The sequence below is a fragment of the Urtica dioica genome, chromosome 5 (assembly GCF_054948205.1).
Source record: "Urtica dioica subsp. dioica isolate 48M chromosome 5, U.dioica_male_clone48M_v1_H2, whole genome shotgun sequence".
Classification (NCBI taxonomy): Eukaryota; Viridiplantae; Streptophyta; class Magnoliopsida; order Rosales; family Urticaceae; genus Urtica; species Urtica dioica.
The window spans coordinates 35,853,898-35,875,206 of NC_142760.1; the positions used below are offsets into that span (position 1 = coordinate 35,853,898).

At 40.6% G+C, this 21,309-nt stretch overlaps 1 protein-coding gene across 1 annotated transcript; it reads right to left on the reverse strand.

The window, feature by feature from the left end:
* Positions 1-17,898: 17,898 nt before the first annotated feature.
* On the reverse strand, positions 17,899-20,109 carry LOC149398148 (uncharacterized). Its single transcript, XM_089614478.1, has one exon. The coding sequence runs from the start codon at positions 20,107-20,109 to the stop codon at positions 17,899-17,901; it is 2,211 nt and encodes a 736-aa protein (XP_089470604.1).
* Between the last annotated feature and the right edge of the window lie 1,200 nt (positions 20,110-21,309).

The window sequence follows — 21,309 nt, forward strand, 5'->3', positions numbered from 1 at the left end:
ATATTGCTTTTGGATGTGTTTATTGGTCATTTCACTCATTTGTGGTGTGGTGTGGTGTGGTGTACAGTAGTGTCGTGGGATTGTTTCTTTAGGATTTTTTTGGTTCGATGATTTGTGGAAGAGTTTCAACGAGGTCCACATATCATATGTGATTGGATACCAGCTGAATAAATGTCTCAGTCCAGTGGCGGAACCACGTTGAAGGCCCAAGAGGCCTGCCCCCCCAAAAAAAAATTCAGGCTTAAATTTTTTTTTTTCGGCCAAAATTCAGTTTTGGCCCCCCCGAGTCTGGATCCGCCACTGTCTCAGTCAAATTAAAAAAAAATGGATATTTCGAAGATTACAAACAGTTTGATCAGTTTGAGTCCACGTATCATTACGAAGAATACTCTATTAGTCAAATTGCATTTTTTCATAACTTAGCTATGAGTCCTAACAATACTTGGTCTACGAATTGTAGTTTGGAGGGAAAGCGACTTGTATCGGAGCTAGCTGGTATAGATAATGTATGGACGTTGAATATTCTAGTTTTGTTGAAATTCGAAGCCATTCGGTTTATAGCCATAATTGAGACAAGTAGATACTTTTGTTTTTGTCCGATTTGAACCAATGATAGTCGAGGTTCGAGAGATTCGTCGTCCCCTTTGGTTGATGTAAAACGCATCTCCTCCTCGTTTGGAGCAAGGATCGTCGTACCGTTATTGTACCGGAACCCCAATTTTGAGGGATACCGTTTAACGCAGAGGAAACCGAAGGGGATTCAAGAAAAAAAAAGGAAACCGGTACCGGTAGGAACCCGTTTACCGGAGAGGAACCCGACAAAAAATGTAGGAACCCGAGGGGGATTCAAACAAATATTTTACAATAATAAAATTAGTTTTCATGGTGTATACTTCAAACAAAAGTTCATACCAAACATAAATTGAGTTCTTAAGCAAAAAAATATCATAAATAGAGTATAAAATTATTACAACACGTACGATAAAATACACTAATTATAAGTGGAGTGTCTCGAGCGTTGAAATCTGCGTCGCCTAGATCTGCGGCGTGGTTGATCATCCACCATCATGTTATACTGGTACCACTAGAATATGTGTTGAACCGCGTACGAAAGTGATAATCGTAGGACATATGTATACGTAGAGTGTCTTGAGTGTCTCGTCACTCGTGAATGAAGAATCGGTTGACAGCTTTGGCCAACCTCTTGATCCCGGAGTGCGATCTTCTTGGATCAGAGGACCCCGAACATCCACCAGGACCTTCGTCTATTTCTTCGTCATAGTCCCCTAGACTTTTGTGAAGGTCTGCTCGCATCGACTCACACAAACTCTCACGTTCCTTCTTCTTTTGAGAGCGTACGTAGAGTAACTTCTGCATTTCCTCCTGTACTTCATGAGGAACCTGGTCGCACACCTTCACACTTTTTGTCTTCTCTATGTTCGCCAAGTGATTTTTCACACGAGTGATTCCACCACCGCTAATGATGTACCCGCAAAATTTGCATTTGCTTGCATTCGGTCGTCCTTCGACGGGCTCGCAATACTTGTATGCTGGGTCAGACGCCATACTTCATAATCATAATCATTTCAATTCCACATATTCACAAATCACCATAACAATCATCAAATTAATTTCAATTCAATATAACCATCACAATAATTATCAAATTCATTTTAATCTACACTTCAAGTAATTCAACTTAATCATAACAATAATCATCAATTCATAATCTAATGAAGATTAATTCAACATTTCGAGACCATCATCATGACAATAATCAAATAATCTCGAAATTAATTAAAATTTTACAATAGCATCACAATAATCATCAATTCATATGATAAAAATCAACATAACCATTCCAATAATCATCAAATTAATTGTAATCAACATTTTAATTCAACTTCATCATGACAATAATCAACTAATCTCGAAATTAATTATAATTCAACAATATCATCACAATAATCATCAATTCATAAGAAAAAATTGAAAAAAAATCCTAAAAAAATGAAAAACTCGGATGATACCTCTCGGGTTCCCTGGGATCTGGACAAAATCGGCGTCGGCTGTGCGGGATCCGGCGGGACGCATACCATAAGTGAAGGAATTTGCGGGATTTGACCGGGATTTGAGCAAACGACGACGATTTGACATGGGATCCGGTCGGGAGGGTTTGCAAAAATTTCTTCCTCGGGAGAGTAGGGTTTCGTGGAATGAGGACCAACTCTTTTAAACAAAAAAGGGACCCGGTCCAGGGGGATCCGGTCCGGTTCGACCGGGTTTGGTTCACGGGACCGGTTTTTGCAACTCCCGTCCCGGTCCCCTCCGGTTCAGGGGATCCCGACCGGAACCCCCGGGATGTCGAACATTGATTTGGAGACGGTATATATGATATATAGTTTATTTTTTAACTGACACATGACATAAGTTAATAGTAGTTATCTATTTAGCTGATGTGTTCATAGTTGTAATACCATCAATTTTGTTTAAGAGAAAATATTTTTGGGACTATTATATTTCATAGAAAAAATTATACAAAATAGTCGTTTGAAATTTACTGATTAACAAAGTAGCTAAGGTTTTAACTTTTCAGCAAAATAGTCAAATTTACGTTTTCAAAATTTTTTTGACAGCCAGAATTAAATTTTTTGACGATTATTATAACCCATTTATCACTTAAAAAAAAATTAATCTTGGGTTCAAAATTTTTTTTGAAACCAACTTCCTGCACATTTTGGTTATTTCACTCAATTAAGACAAACTTTGACTATTTTGCAAATTCATAATTTTAAATTGGTTATTTAGTTATATCACCCTATTTTATATTGTATTTTTGTTGAAACTGGAAACTACATTATTATTATATTTATCGTAAGCTAGACTCCTTTTAATTTTACTGTCCAATGAACCGTAACCGATGATTATACTCTTTCAAGATATTGATATTACATAAATGTCACTAATTGAATACGAAATTAACTCTGGAATCTTAATAAATTACAAAAATGCCACGAAGACTAAGATAAAAGAAAACCTAGAGATTTTTGGAAACAACGTATCTATACACAAAGCATAGAAATGTCTGGATAATTTGTTGACAAAGGCATATATTTTCTATATATATACGTAGTTGGAGCTGTGAAACTGAACAAAAACAACACCAAATTCACTTCAAATTTACAATAGCATCAAAATCACTTCAAATATGTTCAGATAACATCATTTGCAAAATAAATAAGAAAAATCATTACTACATGTTATTAATTTACTTTTTTATCAACTTCCTTAAATCGGATGAGATTTTATTCTTCAACGGGTCGAAGAACGTCGCTTGATCTTTCCAAAGATCGAAGACAACAAGCATCTAATGATCATTTAAATTGTACGGCATCAAAACTAGTTGTCTTGGTTTTACATTTCTAACCATTTCGTCGATTTGCTTGACTCGTTCGGACAAATGGGCCTCGTTGTTGTTGGTTTGGAGGTAACAACTCAAACCCGCTTCTACAAAACACATTACTTCACTCCGCTTATTTTTGTGTAATATGGATTGTAGATAACTACGAAAAAAAATATTGAATTAGTTAATAAAATGAAATATTATATATTGATATAAGATAAAGCATATAAAAGAAATATTTACGCCATGTAAACTGTGATGCACGACGCGTCAATTTCCTCGTATCTAAGGAATTCTCTAACATCTTCAAACGTCACCGGAATAGGCACTACGGCAATACTTGCACAAACTTTGACATTGATTGAATCCCCTTTCGGTAACATTATTCGGTTGGCATGTTGTGCTAGCAATCGAAATTTTGGATTAATCAAATTGTATGAAATCTTCTTATCGTCTTCGGCGCTAGGTTAACTATCACCCCCGACCTTCAACGCTTATGTGACCACCGGGCCGCGACTCTCTTTTGCAATTTCGGTTTCTACTAATCTCTTTGGCCACTTAACGAACCCCCCTACGGCTTCTTCTATAGTCTTGGCTTCATCGGTGGGGATCGGTAAAAAAGCTTTCTTAATCAAAGCTGCCGCAACGCTCACTCGTACGTTTACATCCTCCAAAGATGAGAAATGAACGGATTCGGCTTTCATGTACGCTCGCCCATTTGCTACATGAACCGTGCCTCCATTCGCAAAATCATCAAGGAGGAGAAGGCATTCGATGCTTTCATCCGAAGACGGTGTCACCGGCGTGGTTGTATTCATTGAGAAACTTGCTCGAACACTATCGGGTATTTGTCGATAATTAGAGGATCGACACGCGAACGCTCTACGACACCAACATTGAGATCCACGGCAACGTCATGTTGAGATTGTTTATCTAATAAATTCACTAATGTTATTAAAAAAAGTACTAACATATTTAACTTTATTCCTTGTATTAAAAAATTGAAAATTACCTAAAGACGTCCCTTTTTTTACCCATGTCATCATCACCATCTTTAGGCATGTCTTCATCACCACCCTTAGTCATCTCTTCATCGTCACCTTTAGCCATCTCTTCACCGTCAACAATGTTTTCATACTCAACGACATCTTCATTTGTGGGACGTAGAACACTCGGCAACTCGTCATTAGCATCTTTGAGGCTCAAACAATTTTGAGTTAAGGCTTTCATGATGAAAGTTTTTAACTCACACATTTCTCGACGTAACTTAGTTACCTCATCGGTCGAGTTTGAAGGGCGAGATACGGAATTGCAACTTGACGAGTATTCAGATTGCCCACGAACACGACCGGAATGTTCCTTAGTTCCCAAAGCGTCTTGCAAGACACTTCCCATTGACTCATCCGTAACTTCTTGAGTTAACTTTTCCTTCACATATAATTCAATGTTAATAAGATTATAATATTTAATTGACGATTTCAAAATGAAAAAACTTACGATTTTTTCTCCCATTTATTTATATTTCTCATCCTTGTAGTTTATTTCGTCCTTCATTCTCGACTCAACCCATAATACCTCCTTTGTAGGCCATTGACCCGTCTCCTCGTACTATATATTATATATCAAACAATACCACAAATTAATTAATTAAATGCTATATTACAAAACAAGGATAACAAAATGAAACATGTAATAAATCTAACCTTTTTTTTTATCAAGTTTGCGATATCCATTGCGACCGGTTCTAGATTTGTACACGTTCTTCCCGGCTAGTTCTTTCGCATTTTCCGATTATTTTTTTAACACTTCGGAACGTCTATACTCAACGAATTTTATCCAATCCTCTTCGGTGATATTTCCATAGCGTTTTAAAATGTATTCCGACCTCTTCAAGGCGCTTGGATCATTGAGGATATCTTTGACATGATCGTTGTATAGCTCGTGACGAAATAATCTCGCCGCTTCTCCAACTCTCATAAGACAATTATGCTTATATATTATAGGAACCGTAAAAGCTTCACATATTTCATTCCAAATCCTTTCTTTTAGTTGTTTATGCTCTTTTAGTCTCCAATCGAGCATCGTAATCGGAACGTGTTCTCTAGCTAAAACGCCAAAATAACTCGACAACTTATCTCCCTCCTTATTCATTGGTTGATTTTTTTCATCAAATAGTACATTTATTTTCGTACCAAGAGTTTTACACTTATTAACCTTGGGCATAAGAGTATTTCTTCTTTTCCCGGGACCATCGATATTGGTGGATCTCCGTTTACCGCTAACTGTACTAGTGGAGGTAGTAGACATAATCTATGAAAAAACAAATCAACACAAACTCAAACCGAAATTCAATCTAATATTCCAACACAAACTCAAACCGAAATTCAATTTCAATTCAAAACAATTCCAACAAAAACTCAAACCGAAATTCAATCTAATATTCCAACACAAACTCAAACCGAAATTCAATTTCAATTCAAAACAATTTCTACAAAAACTCAAACCGAAATTCAATCTAATATTCCAACACAAACTCAAACCGAAATTCAATTTCAATTCAAAACAATTTCTACACAAACTCAAACCGAAATTCAATCTAATATTCTAACTCAATTCCAACTCATACTCAAGGTAATCAAATATTCTAACTCAAATCCAACATTAATTTAGACACAAATACACAATTCTAACCTAATTTCAACATAAAAGTACAAATTAAATAAAAAAAACACACTTACCCGGAGTAAAGACGACGAGCACGGGGCGTGGGAGTCAATGGAGTTGTTGGAGATGTGTGTTGTGGTCGGAGACGTCGGTTTGTGTAGGTGGGAATGTTTGGTGGGTTTGTGAAGTGTATTTGTGAAGAGTGGGTTTGTGTGGGTGGGAATGTTTGTGGGTTTGTGAAGAGTGGGTTTGGTGGGTTTGGAAGAAGGGGGGCGGAGGAAGAAGAAGAAGGGAGGCGGAGAAGAAGAAGGAGTGGCGGAGGAAGAAGAAGAGAGAGGGGAGAGAGTGAGGGCGGCGGAGGAATAAGAAGAGAGAGGGGAAAGTGAGGGCGGCGGAAGAAGAAGAGAGATGGGAGAGTGAGGGCGGCAGAGGAAGAAGAAGAGAGAGGAGAGAGTGAGGTCGGCGACGGCGGCAGAGGAAGAAGGAGAGAGAAGGAATTAGGGCGGCGACGGCGGCGGAGGAAGAAGGAGGGGGCGGCGGAAAGGGTTAGAGAGAGAGAGAGATAGTGGGTTTGGGTCGGAGAGAGAGAGAAGAAGAAGAATTTCTGAAATTTTTGAAAAAAATCAAGAGGGAAATTTATAAGTGTCCAGTCTGCGACATTTCGCCACGGCGAACTTTCTTCGTCACCGCAGCGAAATGTGTTCCACAACGGGACAAACCCTCCCGTTGTGCATGGCTCACCGCGGCAACGTATAACGTTCGCCGCGGATAACTCATCTCGCCGCGGCGAATATAAGGCGTCGCCGCGGCGGGATTCCTCCCCAGAAATCCAGAGACTCTGTAACTCTTTCGCCGCGGCAACGTATATAGTTGGCCGCGGCGAAAATAATTCGCCGCAGCTAATATAAAAGGTGGCCGCGGCGAGGTTCTTACCCAGAAATCCAGAGGCTCTGGAACTATGTCGCCGCGGCCACATGTATTTTTGGCCGCGGCGACATTATCTTGCCGCGGCCAAAGTAAGCCTTGGCCGCGGCGAGACTATTTTCGTAGTATTACAACGGGCCAGTTGTCCCGTTGTGCAATAGTTCGCCGCGGTCAGGTATACATTTGGCCGCGGCGAAAGTTCGCGAACTGGTCATATCAATTAAATTTTCTCGTCATTTTCACTTTTTTATCTCAAAACCTAACTCGGAAAATCACTCCAAACACAATTCCGACCCGTTCTGCGCCATCCTTGGTTACTACTCTCAACTACACATCCAAGTCTTGTAAGTAATTATCTCCTACTTGCTTTGAATATGCTTCTCTAGTATAATATGATAATTAGAATGAGTATTTGTTTTAAAATCTTGGGTTTTCTATCATTGAAGATAAAAAAAATGGATGTGGGAGAATAGATTAAATGAGATATATCGAGGAGGTGTAGATGAGTTTTGTAAATTCGCTAGAGAGAATATGGAGGACGTGAAATCTATTCGTTGTCCTTGTGTTCGATGTGGAAATCATAGGCATTTTTCGCTTGATGTTGTTCGAACTCATTTGTTTGTCTACGGAATAATGACCTCCTATCAAAGATGGTATTACCATGGTGAGGTTTTTCGTTCAACGATAAACAATAGCGACAATGATATGGAAGATGATGTTGATGATATGCCCGGGATGATGAATGATTTGGAAGACGATTTTGTTGACCGCCCGCAGTTATTTGAGTCGATGATGATGGTTGCTGAGACACCATTATATGAAGGGTGTACAAGCTTTTCGAAATTGTCGTTTTTAGTCACATTGTTCCATTTGAAGGCGTCGGGTGGTTGGACAAACACTAGCTTTACAAAATTGTTGGACACGCTTAAAGAAGCCTTTCCGAAAGGCAATAAAGTTCCTTTAAATATGTCACATTACTTGCTGAAGCATTACATATTTCTTCGGCAAAGGATAAAAATCCAAAAAAAGCTTTCATGAACTATTATGGTTACATGGAAGACATTTGGGAACTTGATTATTGTGGGTTGCGAATCGCTTTGTTTAAGTGCAAATGGGCCGACGACAATCATGTTAAAGTTGATAAAGACGGAGTTACAATTGTTGACTTTCGGCGTACAAGTTACGAGAATGATTCATTTATTTTGGCCTCACAAACAACTCAAGTGTTTACGTATCAGAACCCGTCAATCCAGACTTGTCATTAGTAGTTCACATGAAAGCGAGAAATATTGACGAAGATGAAGACGAATACATGTCTAATATACCCCCATTCACATTCGGCTTACCACTTTTTTGATGAAGAGATTGAAGATTTTGATGTTTCTCATTTACCTCGTTCGGATATATCAATCCTATTTTTGTGTGAAAACCAAAAAACTATATGTATTTTATGATTCAGATTATGATACATGTTTTCTTCTATGATATATATTTTGTAATGTTATTTATTTGTGTAGATGTTATATTTACTCCTGGGAACTCATCTCGCCGCGGCCAAGTATTTATTTCGCCGCGGCTAAATAGTTTGGCCGCGGCCAACATTATAAGTCGCCGTGGCGAAATCAGTTCCAGAGTCAACATATTTCTGGGAACTCATCTCGCCGCGGCCAAGTATTGATTTCGCCGTGGCTAAATAGTTTGGCCGCAGCCAACATTATACGTCGCCGCGGCGAAATGAGTTCCGGAGTCCACATATTGCTGGGAACTCATCTCGCCGCGACCAAGTATAGATTTCGCCGCGGCCAACATTATACGTCGCCGCGGCGAAATGAGTACCAGAGTCCACGTATTCCTGGGAACTGATTTTGCCGCGGCCAAGTATAGATTTCGCCGTGGCTAAATAGTTTGGCCGTGGCCAACATTATACGTCGCCGCGGCGAAATGAGTTCCGGAGTCAACGTATTCCTAGGAACTCATCTCGCCGTGGCCATGTATGTGGTTGACCGCGGCCAAACTATTTAGCCGCGGCGAAATCGATACTTGGCCGCGGCGAAATCAGTTCCAGAGTCAGCGTATTTCTGGGATCTCATCTTGCCGCGGCGACTTATATATTTGGCCGTGGCTAAATAGTTTGGCCGTGGCCACCATTATACGTTGCCGCGGCGAAATGAGTTCCAAAGTCCACCGGGAAATGATTTCTTAGTTATTTTACTTACAAATACCCTAGTTATCCTGTTTTTCTTAAATAACATCAAACACTATCAATACATATATTTCAAATACTCAATCATCCATAGTACTCAATCAAACACTAATTCAAATAACCATAACAATCTCAAACACAAAATAAGAACTGAACCGAGTATCAAACAATCTCATAAAACACATAAAAACATAAATATTTAAGTCTCACACATATAAAAAAAACTTGAAAACAAATATTAAACTTAGAAGGGTTCAAAAAACACATTAAAAAAAGTTTACTCGTTGCCGTCGTTGTTATTCCCAGGTGGCTGTGGTGGCGGTGGTCCCGGGTACTGAGGAGGTGCCATATGCGGTGGCCATTGCGGTGCTTGGGCCGGATAGTATGTGTATTAAGGATATGGAGGGAACTGGAATTGATTCTCCTGGTTGATGTCCCACCGACCTATGAGCTCGTTTAATCCCTCGAAAGCCGCGGCGCCATATTCTCCTTGTCGGTGCATGTAGTCTTGGGTGTGTTGATACCCGCCGACGAGATAGTGGTTACACCGAGCAATGTAGTCTTGGATGGCGGGATCATACCCTGGAGTTGGTTGTAAGCACAACAGTGGCTCGTTGAGTGACGGTTCGTCCTCCTCTTCTTCATTCTCTTCCTCCTCTTCCGGCTCTTTTAATATGTATCTCTCGATCGTTTTGTCATTAATAGGCGCCGCACACTTCTTGGTTGTGTCGTGTTTTGAGCCTCTAACACCGGCATTCAGACACAAGCCGTAGATGATTGACGGATACGGCAACCCATTTTTGATATTCTTGTAGTCGATTCTCTTCATCCAATTGTAGATGAATCGACTGACATTGATGGTTTTTCCACGTATATGACACAAAACAGAAGGTGGACATGTTCCTCGTCGAGACTACGGGTGAAGTGCTTTATCGGAAAGAGACGAGAGCAAATGAAATAAATCCACGTTTTTGCGAGCCTGTAAAATAAACACCGTTATATTGAAAACATGCAATAGACAATTATACACACACAAAAGAAGAAAAGTTTAACCTCGTCAACGATTTTCGGAGAAGCTTTCTAACTGCTCTGTCCATGACCCAATTCTCTCCAGGAGTAGTCAGCAAACTCAGCTTTTCGTCGAGGTTAGGATCTCTCAACCATTCTCGGTAACCCTCATTCTCGATATCGATGTCCGGAGTTCCTAGCAATGCGTTGATAGCTCCGACACTATAGTCGACCTCTACACCGCGAACCGTCACCACATCATCCACTTGATCAAGTAAGTTCGCGTAGAATTCGTACATGAGAGTGACGTTTGCTTTGTGCTCGGGTGTGGCACAAAATTTTCTCCACGAGAAACCTTCGATGGTGTTGTGGATTTGACCCCCTATATGCGTGCTTGGGCTCACCTTCAACCCTCGTTCAAAGATCGGACTTCATTGAACGAGAATGTCATATCGATCTTCTGCGGCCTTACTAGTGAATATCCGACTATTATAGTTCACTTCGGGTTCGGGTTCGGATTGACGAGGCCTCTTACTTTTTTTAGTGGGAGGCCTAGAAGAGCTAGGGACGGCTTCTTTGTAACCGGTGAAGGTTTTTGATCGGCCCATTTTCTAATTGAACAAATGAATCCAAACTCAAATTCAACAACATTTTCAAACAATAAATCATTTTCAACACAAAATTAAACTCAATTCAACACTAAATATCAAAATTCAACACTAAACACATTATATTCAAATAAAATAAGCATAAAACTCATCACAAACACAATTCAAACTCAAATCCGAAATAAATTTAACCACAATATCAAAATAAAACTCATTTTCAACCTAAAAATAACATTATACATAAAATCATAAACTACAAAATAAAACAAAAAAAAACCCTAATTTCGGCCAAATCTACAATCCAATATCATAAATTACAACCAAAATCAACCAAAATCCTAAATTAGTTTATAAATCACACAAAACATTCATGACATTTAAGATTTTGATATAAAATTGAATTACAAACATACCTCTAGGTCGGTGGGAGAATGAGCAAGGGAGGCTAGACCGAGAGAGAGAGAAAGAGATGGCGGCAAGAACTGGCTTCGGCGAGGAGGCGCGGCGAGATTTGGCGTCGGCGAGAACGCGGCGAAGTTTCAAGGTAGGTTTAGGAGAGGAAATTGCATAGAAACGACCGAAATAAAGGTCTGAGGCGAGAGGAAGTGAAAAAAATGGAGAAATAAATCGAAATGAGACTTTTATAGTTATAACCTAAAATTTTTACGACATTTCGCCGCGGCGAGTGTAAGCCTTGGCCGCGGCGAAATGTTTCCACAACAGTACGATAACCCGTTGTGGAAACATTTCGCCGCGGCCAAGGCTTACACTCGCCACGGCGAAATGTCATGGTTACACATGTTCCCACAACGGGTTATCGTACCGTTGTGGAAACATTTCGCCGCGGCGAGATGATGCCTTGGCCGCGGCGAGATTAAACAACGGGTCACAGTCCTGTTGTTTAAATTTTAAATTTTCTTTGAATTCCACAACGGGACAACTGTCCCGTTGTGGAAACATCACAATTCCACAACGGGAACTGTCCCGTTGTGGAAACATGATGATTCCACAACGGGACAGTTGTCCCGTTGTGGAATCATCAAGATTCAATAACGGGACTTTTGTCCCGTTGTGAAATATCCGTTATGAAATCTAACATTTGTAGTAGTGAATAGGATATATATTCAATAATTTAACATCCGGTAAGTATACACTCAGTTAATAAATACTACATTCAAGTGCTAATATCATTATCAAATTCATTCAACAGTATCAAACCTACTTCAAATTCACTACACATATCCTCACTAACAAAATACGCAGAATCAGCAATTCAGACTGTATTTGCTGATGTTTTTCAAGTCATATAATATGAATCTTCACATTTCAGAACCAGCCACTCTTGTCTATTCTTTCAACTTACACGTAATTAATATTACTTAATTGTAAACTATAATATGAGTCATGAATAAGGCCCTAACATCTGACAAAGCCACTGAACTAATTGCACTTACCAGTAAGGTAAAGACGAGCCAACTGTGAGTGTAGGTTATGTTTACCTTACGAAATTTACTCAAGTAAAGAATGTGTCAATAAGCATTACTGAGGCTAGATTTGGGGATTAGGAAACTGCTTTACCTTTTCCTGAGCCACCACAACCAACAATAAGGATAAGGCTCCATTTTGATGGGAATGAGATACCTAGTCACTCACAAGATCCACTGCGCACAAAAAATGAAATAATAAAAAGAAAAAGAAAAAAGGGGAGGTAAAATATTTTGAACATAAACAATACCTTAGGTCCTGAGATTTTCGACTTCAGGTCGTCAAATGTAATGGCGAGTTAGCAGAGCTATATATTTCGAAAAGAAAAAAAAAAACCAAAAAAAGAAAGGCAACGAGAGAAGATTTGCAAGGAAAAACAAAAAAAAACTAGAGAGAGAGAGGACACTCGAGAACAATCAAGAGAGAGAGAGAGAGAGAAAAGCTTACCATTTCCAATACACTGAAAGCTCAACCATCGCCGATTAAAAAAAATTATAGTAGGAAAAAACTTCACCTAATCGGAGCTTACCATTATGCTCTTATGCATGAATACTAGATGATTTCAATATTAAAATTTTAATTCTCATGGTTTTTAAATGTTTTACAATTCTAAACTCGAATACAATTAAGATATTGTTATTTTTAAATTTTATTTAAAATATAATTTTTTTTCCTTTATATTACATTATTTTATATATTTATTCATTAAATCTTCTAAATTAGTAATATGTATATTTTTATATTAAAATGTGTTATGCCATTTTTTTCATGAAGAAAAAACGACACCCCGAGAACAAAAAATGACATTAAACCGGAAGATCCTTCCGCCGAAACATCGAGACCAAATGATCCCTCCGTCAAGACTCTCAATACCGGAGGATCTCTCTGCCAATAAATGTCTTGAAACCAAAGGATCCCTCCGCTGGCTTGTCCAAAACCAGAGGACCGATCTGTCGGACTCCCATAACCAGAGGATCCATTCGTCAAAAGTCCTAATGCAGAGGACCCCTCCGCCAGGACTCCCTAAACCAGAGGATCCATTTGCCAAATATCTCGAAACCAGATGATCCCTCCACCGGGACTCTCAAAACCGGAGGACCCCTCCGCCAAAATCTTCAAAATCAAATGATCCCTCCGACAAGACCCACAAAACTGGAGGATCCCTCCGGCAAAACCCACAAAACTAGAGGATCCCTCCGCCGAAATCCCCAAAACCGGAGAATCTCTCCGACCAAGACTTATTTGCACACTTAAAATCTTATAAATACCCCCTCATTTTTTACAATTTTAAAAAAGGTCACATTCTAAAAAAAAACTACAACTTCTCTCTCTAAAATTCTCTTTAGAGTTAAAAGAGAACTCTCTATCTCTCTCTCATAATCGAGATAAACTATCTCACCTCAAAACACAAAGAAGAATGATCTACTTCTTTTCTCTCTATAATTTAAGAAGAATTATTCTCTCTCTCATATATCTTTCACAAACAAAAGCTAATATTACGCCAAATTACATTCCCTCTCAAAAGATGTCCAAGAACTTGAGAAATCTAATTCTCTTGTTCTTCACTTAATAAGAGGAACATTCTAAAATATATCACTATTTGTATCTTCTCTTTCAGTTAAGGGAAAGGAAAGGGCACGGTGAAGCACACCACCCACGTCGAGTTTCCGAAGGTCTCAACTCTCAACCACGATTGTAACATCATCCCCGACCCGTCACAATCCATTCGGAATCATAGGAGATTCGACGCTTCGCAACTCTAGATCGAGACACGTCTCAAGTTCGCACCCCGAGACGTGTCCCGTGAATGTTGATCTAAAAAACGCATTAACAAAATGCATTAAGCCTCCCGCTGCAAAGAGCGGATATACCACTTGATGTGAACTCGTCGGAGAGTTTTTTTTTTGTTATTTTTTTTCTCTTTTTTTTTCTATTCTTTTTTTTTTGTTCTTTTGCTTCTTTTTTTTTGTTGGAAGTTGCAAATGCAGATACAAAACTAGGAGGAGAAAGAAGAAAAAAAAAGTAAATAAATAAAACGGACACCTTTGATAAAAATTGGCTCTGATACCACTTGATGTGAACTCGTCGGAGAGATTCGTCGGAGTTCAATTTGAGCGGACCGTCTATCGGAAGGTTGGGATATAGACGAAGCTTTCGTGCTCGAAACCTTCGAATTAGGATGGATCGAATGATGCCACGATGGGTTGCGGAATTCCCGTCGATAAATCGGACGAACGCCACAAGAATTTTGAGCACAAATTCTTGATAAGTTCTAGACTAAGAGAATCCTCACTAAACACACAAACACACTTTTTTCATATATCTTCCAAGATCCCCATACTAGAGCTTACACACACATATATATAGTCTAGATAATAACCTCTAGACAAAAACCTTACATATTCTAATACAATGGTTATAAAACCAAATGAATGGAAAAAAAACATAACCGCAAAAATAAATAACCATAACCTCTAAGAAAATAAAATTCACCAAGTAATGAAAATTAAAAGCTAGAGGTTACAAAACAAGTAAAAAAAAAACATCCAAATTTGTTGATGAGTGCATTAGCCTTTCTTCACATTGATGCTTGAGATGTCCTCATCATTCCCTCCGGGTTAAGAAGGATTTGCCCTCAAATCAAATTGTCTTTTCCTTTATTTTTTTTAAATTTTTTTATTACCTCACTTTCTTGGCACATTTGTTGTTGGTCTTTGAAAATTTCTTTTGGAGAAAGTGGTGACAAAGTGATGTCGTGGTGGTTGTGGCGGAAAGTGTTCTTGTTGGTGAAGCCGTTGTGAGATACCTTCCGGTCGAATTGCCATGGCCGCCCGAGTAGTAAATGTCCGACCTCCATTGGAACCACGTTGCAAAGAACCTTGTCTTCATATATTCCGATTTTAAATGGAACGACAACTTGTTGAACAACTTTCACACCTCCATTATCGTTGATCCAATGGAGCTTGTATGGTCGTGGGTGGTTGGTCATCGATAAATCAAGCTTATCGACCAAGGTAGTACTAGCCACGTTGGTACAACTACCACCATCAATGATCAAACTACATACCATGTCCATGATGAAGCACCGCGTTTGGCAGATTATTTTTCGTTGAGCGTCGTCATTTTCCTTAGCGAGCACACTTAAGGACCGACGATTCACAAGTGTGAGACTTTTTGGGATGTCATTGGCCAGGTCTTCTTCGTTCTCTTCTTGTTCTTCCGTCGACTCTTCATCGGTGGTGTACTCTCCATTTTCCGTCAAGATCATGGTGCGCTTGTTTGGACATTGGCTAGCGATGTGCCCTCGCCCTTGGCATTTGAAACACCTTATGTCACTATTTCTTGAAGTTTCGATGCCGGTCTTGTCTTGAACATCATGAGTGAGTGGCGTGGACGATGGTGGAACCACTATTTTGGAGGAGCTTGATCCTTTATCTTATCGTTGTTGGTAGGGCGTCTTCCAATGAGTCTTTTCGGAGGTCTTGAAGGATCGATTGCTTCCACTTCTTAATTGTTTCTCGATGGTATTTGCCATGTGGACCATTTCTTCAAGCTCTACGTAGTGGTGGAGCTCTACTTCGTAGGCGATGTCGATATTGAGCCTAGCTCGAAATCAAGCCATTGTTTGTTCTCGGTCCTCCTCGATGTCGGCACGGCTCATCAACATTTCCATCTCTTGTTAGTATTCTTCCACACTTCGGCTTCCTTGGTTGAGTCGTTGAAGTGTGGTATAAATTCCTCGGTGGGGGCTCTCGGGTGTAAATTTAGTCACCAGGGCGCGATGCGCCCTTAAATAGAGCGGCGCGCCAACCTTGAAACGCTGACTTCTTGTTGACCGTCGTTGACTTTTGTTGACTTGACTTCGAATGACCATAACTTGCTCGATTTAGCTCCGATTCAGCCCGTTTTCGCACCACAACCTTCTCATACTCTCTCAAACCTGAAAATGCAATAAAAACTACAAAATAATATAAAAAACATTAAGAACAAGCTTCGATTCTTATCTAAGAGTCATAGATAAGTGTGAATGAATCTCACTTATCAAACCCCCAAACTTAAACCGTTGCTTGTCCTCAAGCAACACAAAAGACTAGACAATAAAATAAACACACCAAAGAAGTTACACTAAAAACGAATGGTGATCACAAAGTTTAGCAACAATGTCAAGTGTTAGTTACATGCCTCAACCTACAAAAATTTCCAAATCCAAGTCAATCATCATATGAAACCAAAAAATAATTAGATTGACTAAATGGCCTTTTGCAACACATTCCCGATCAAAATCCCAAGTGTGTGAAATATGTCCCGAAAGAGAGAGAGGTCAACTCAATATGTTCGTTCACGTCTTCTAATGTCAAATGCTCAAATAATAATGAGATGAATGTGAATCGAACACCATAATGCTTTTCGCCGCTCACTCTCCACTAATGCAAGACACTTACCAAGGAAATCAATAGGGCTTTGTCGGCTTGTAATGTTAGGCTAGGGTCAACGGTAGGATATGGTCAAAATGAGGCTAAAACGTCAACCTAGCGACTCAATCTCACCAACTCACCAACTTTCACATGTTATTACTTACTCACCCATTCCCACGTTCATGGTATAACATTTCACCTTTCGCGGACGTTTTCTTTCCTAAGCCTTTACTTCCCAATGTTTTCCCCCAAACTTTGACTATGCAACGTCTAGTCTCTAAAACTAATGTCACAGAACACCACACCAAAAACTAATACAATTAAATAATAAAACGCAGAAATTAAACTCTTTTTTTGTAGTTTTTTTTTCTTTTTCTCTTTTTTCTTTTCTTTTTTTTTCTTTTTTTTTATTTTCTTTTTCTTTCTCTTTCTAATACAAAACAATAAACATAAAAACGAACAATCACCGGCGTGGTGTCTAATGAACTATAAAACACATAGAGACTAGTCGAAGAACATGTCACAAAAATCGAAAGAATTCACTCAAGAGTCGCTAAGTTAACGGGGTTCTTTGTGGGATTTGAACAAATATGGGCTTGGCTTTTTCTGACTAAGTAACGAGAAAGGATTAATCGTTCGGCTTTTTCTGAAAGGGTGCTCAAGGAAGTATTACGGGTTGGCTTTTTGGCTCCGATCGGTCCAAATGAAGGCCTATGTCATTTTTCCTAGGTTCGTGTCATGTCATTTCGCCTCGATGAGGGCTAGAGCGGTTCTTAGTGTTCGTGAGCTAAAAGACATTTAAAGATGTGATCGAACCTCTAAGGACTACTCAAACCCCGGGACGACGTGTGTGCATAAGTGGGAAAAATCAACCGAAATTGTGTCATTCAAACCACTAGTCAATCACAATGAAGCACAAAAAATTTTAAAATTGACTCAAACTCGGATTTCTTCGAAAATACATGGTATCCTTGGCAAGTAACGAGAGAAAACACTTTAATACTATCACTTATAAGCAATCACCAAACAAAATTAAGAAAATAAAAATTAAATAAAGACCACCTAATCTAACAGAAATCCCCCACAAAGTAGTTCACCCCCCAAACTCAATCTCTACATTGTCCTCAATGTACATCCATAAAAACACGGGAGACAGAGAACTTACCTCGCGGGGGTGGTAGAACTCCCCTACTCGTCGCCACCGCGCTCGGGCGGCGGCAGATCTTCTTCCACGCGCTCTTTCTTCATCCATACATCTTTGAACGGTTTTGGCCAATGTCCTCGCCGTGGCTTGAAAGGAGACTTCGGCTTTGCATCTTTGATCACCTTTTTTGTTGATTCTTCTTTAGGAGCCCGTGGCGGAGGTGTGGGTGGTGGAGTGGCGACTTCGTACGTCTCGAGGACGTAGACATCTTCTTTTTCCTTCTTGCGCTTTCGGGTTTTACAGATCCCGAACGTCTCCTCCTCGTTCTTCATGCGCATCAACAACTCGCCTCTTTGCACGTCTATGCGAACACCGCAAGTGGCTAAGAAAGCCCTTCCAAAGAGAATGGGGATATCGCGATCCTCGTCCATGTCGATGACGTAGAAATCGGCCGGAAAAGTGAATTTTCCGACTTTTACAAGGAGGTCTTCCACGAAGCCGCGCGGGTGCCTTACGGTCCGATCTGCCAGTTGGAGAGTGGTGTGCGTGGGCTTTAGTTCACCCACCCCGAGTTTGTTGAAGACGGCCGACGGCATGAGGTTGATGCCCGAACCTAGATCGCACAAGGCGTTCTCGATAAAGACGTCTCCAATAGTGCACGGCAATGTGAACTTGCCCGGGTCTTCTAACTTTGGCGGGAGCTCTTGTTTTAGAAGTGCGCTACACTCGGTGGAAAGCGCCACCGTGAGCCGTTGCGGGAACGGGAGTGGCGTCTCATAGATGCGGACCGACGAGTGCGGCTTAGGGGCTTTGGTGACCGGGGCAGCCTCTTCTTCTTCTTTCTTCTGGCTCTCGGTGGCTGCAACGTGTTGATGAGAAATGGCATTGCAGTGCGCCCTTGGATTCACTTCGGAGGTGCTTGGAAGGGACCCTTGCGGTCTCTCGCTCATGGCTTTAGCGAAGTGACCCATTTGAACTTCAAGAGTTCTTATTTGAGCCGAGTTGCTTTTGAGGGCCGCTTCTTGGCGTTCGAGTGCGGCCGTGGTGTTCGTCATGAACTTGGTGTTTTCAATTTCCATTTGGGCAATTAATTCTTCAAGATTCGGTCTCTTGTCTTGAGGAGGAGGATTATTCCGGTATTGAGAGCTCCCATGGTGTTGTTGAGGCGGTGGGTGTTGATGATGTTGATGTTGTTGATGATGCGGTGGAAGATATGGTTGTTGGTGTTGAGGTGGAGCTGGTTGCATTGCCACTTGGTCTTGAGGATTTCTCCACGAGAAGTTTGGATGATTGTTCCTCGCTCCCGTGTAATAATTCTCCGAGTTTTGGTAAGTGGGACAATTGTTGTGGTTTCCCACAAACCTAGACTCCTCTATCTCGCCACATTCGTCCGTCGAGTGAGGACCCGCACACAAACCACACTTGTGGTGAGACACCTCCACCGCCTTCGCCGCTTCTTTTCCGTGGACGGTCTTCGCGAGTTTGGCTACCTCAATTGTCAACGATTTGAGGAGCTCCATCTCCGGAGTTATCGGCTCTCTCGCGGAAATTCTCCTCTCGACCGGGCATTGATCGTTCACTTGGGCCATCTTCTCGAGTAGTGCAAATGCATCGGTGGTGGTGTTGTCGAGAAGTGAGCCTCCCGATGCGGTGTTGACTCGGTCTTGAGTCGAGGCCATAAGCCCGCTATAGAAGATTTGTAGTTGCACCCACTCCGCTATACCATGGCCCGGACACTTCCGAATCATGTCCTTGAAGCGGGCCCATGCCTCGTAGAGAGACTCTCCGTCAAATTGGCCGAAGTTGTGGATCTCATTCCTCCTCCGGGTCATCTTCTCGAAAGTGAAGAATCGCGAGATGAACTTCAAGCATAAGTCATCCCATGTGGTGATCGAACCCGGAGCAAGCGAGGATAACCACCCATGTGCACGGTCTCGGATGGAGAACGGGAAAAGTCGGAGGCACACGGCTTCTTTGGATAAATGAGGGAGGTTGAACGTGTTGCAAATCCGTAAGAAATTGTTGATGTGGTCTTGCGGATCTTCGGAGGGGGAACCGGCGAATTGATTGTTTTGCACCATGTGAATGATCGAGGTTTTAATCTCGAAATTCGGGTTCCCTTCCATCTCCGGAATTCGTATCGCCGATTGATGCTCGTCGAAAGTGGGTTGACCATAGTCGAGTATGGTCCTTCGTTCTTCCACTTGTTCTCCGTTTCGACGAGCATGATGTTGTGCTTCATTGCCTCCTTCCATGGCGGCTCGCCTTGCCTCCGCTCGGTTTCGTCGGCAAGTCCGTTCGATCTCGTGATTGATAGGAATGAGCGGAGGGTTACGTCGTCGCATGCACCTTTAAAACATAAGAGGCCCACAATAAGCACAATAATAACAAACAAACTCAAAAATTAAACTAGATAATTCAATCGAAAATAGAACCGAAGTCCCCGGCAACGGCGCCAAAAACTTGATGGAGAATTTCTCAACTAGAGAAATCTCACGACGCAAGCGAACGCGTCGTCAAGTAATAGAGTGCAAAAGCACGGATATCGATCCCACAAGGACTCTAGACTATTTCCGAAGCAAACTCACTAGCTTTCTTTTTCGAGTTATGGAAAATGAAAAATGGGGGTTTTTGATTGTTTTGAGAACAAGATGAAATGTAAACAAAAGTGAAAGCACTATTTAAACACAAGTTAAAAGGAAGGGGTACGATTTCGTTATTTCATCGAGTCGGTCGGTCAAGATACGATTCTACGCTCGGGTTTAGAGTGTTAAAACTTAGTCTCAATCCCTCTATAACATTCACTAATCTCTCTCGAGTCTTTAGGAATCTAGCTATGTGTCGAACTTACACCTCTCGGTTTGGGTTCTATTAAAGCACAAAACCGCATTTAGCCCGGGATTTCAATCAACTACGACTACCCCCTAGTCTTTCTATAGCTCTAGGAAGGTAAACGATGGGATGGGTAGAGCTCACTCGTTTATTACCTCTCGGTGTCTAAACTCGTCCAAGATTCACTAACTAGGTAGCTACTCTAATTAGCGCTAACACACGTCCCATACCCATAGAATTCCACTCTCAACCCAACCATGAAGCACCAATCTAATCCAAATGTTTGACCAACCAACTCAACTACTCAACTACATCGCACCCCCAAATCTACTTAGCTACTCATGATTATAAATAAACAAAGCAAAATAGAAATTAACAAAAGAATTAAAGCAATAAAATAAGTAGACATCGAGTGCTAAAATAAACAAACACTTAAGCTCTCATTAATATACTACTACCAACTCCAACAATCCACTCAACCAAAACAATAAATTCAAAACAAATATTCAATGTTCAAGAGACTAAAGTAATCACCAAAACTCAATAGAAATAGATTGCAAGCATTAAATGATGTTCAAAGCAATAAATGGAGAAATAAGTTCAATAAACAAGAAATAAGTAAA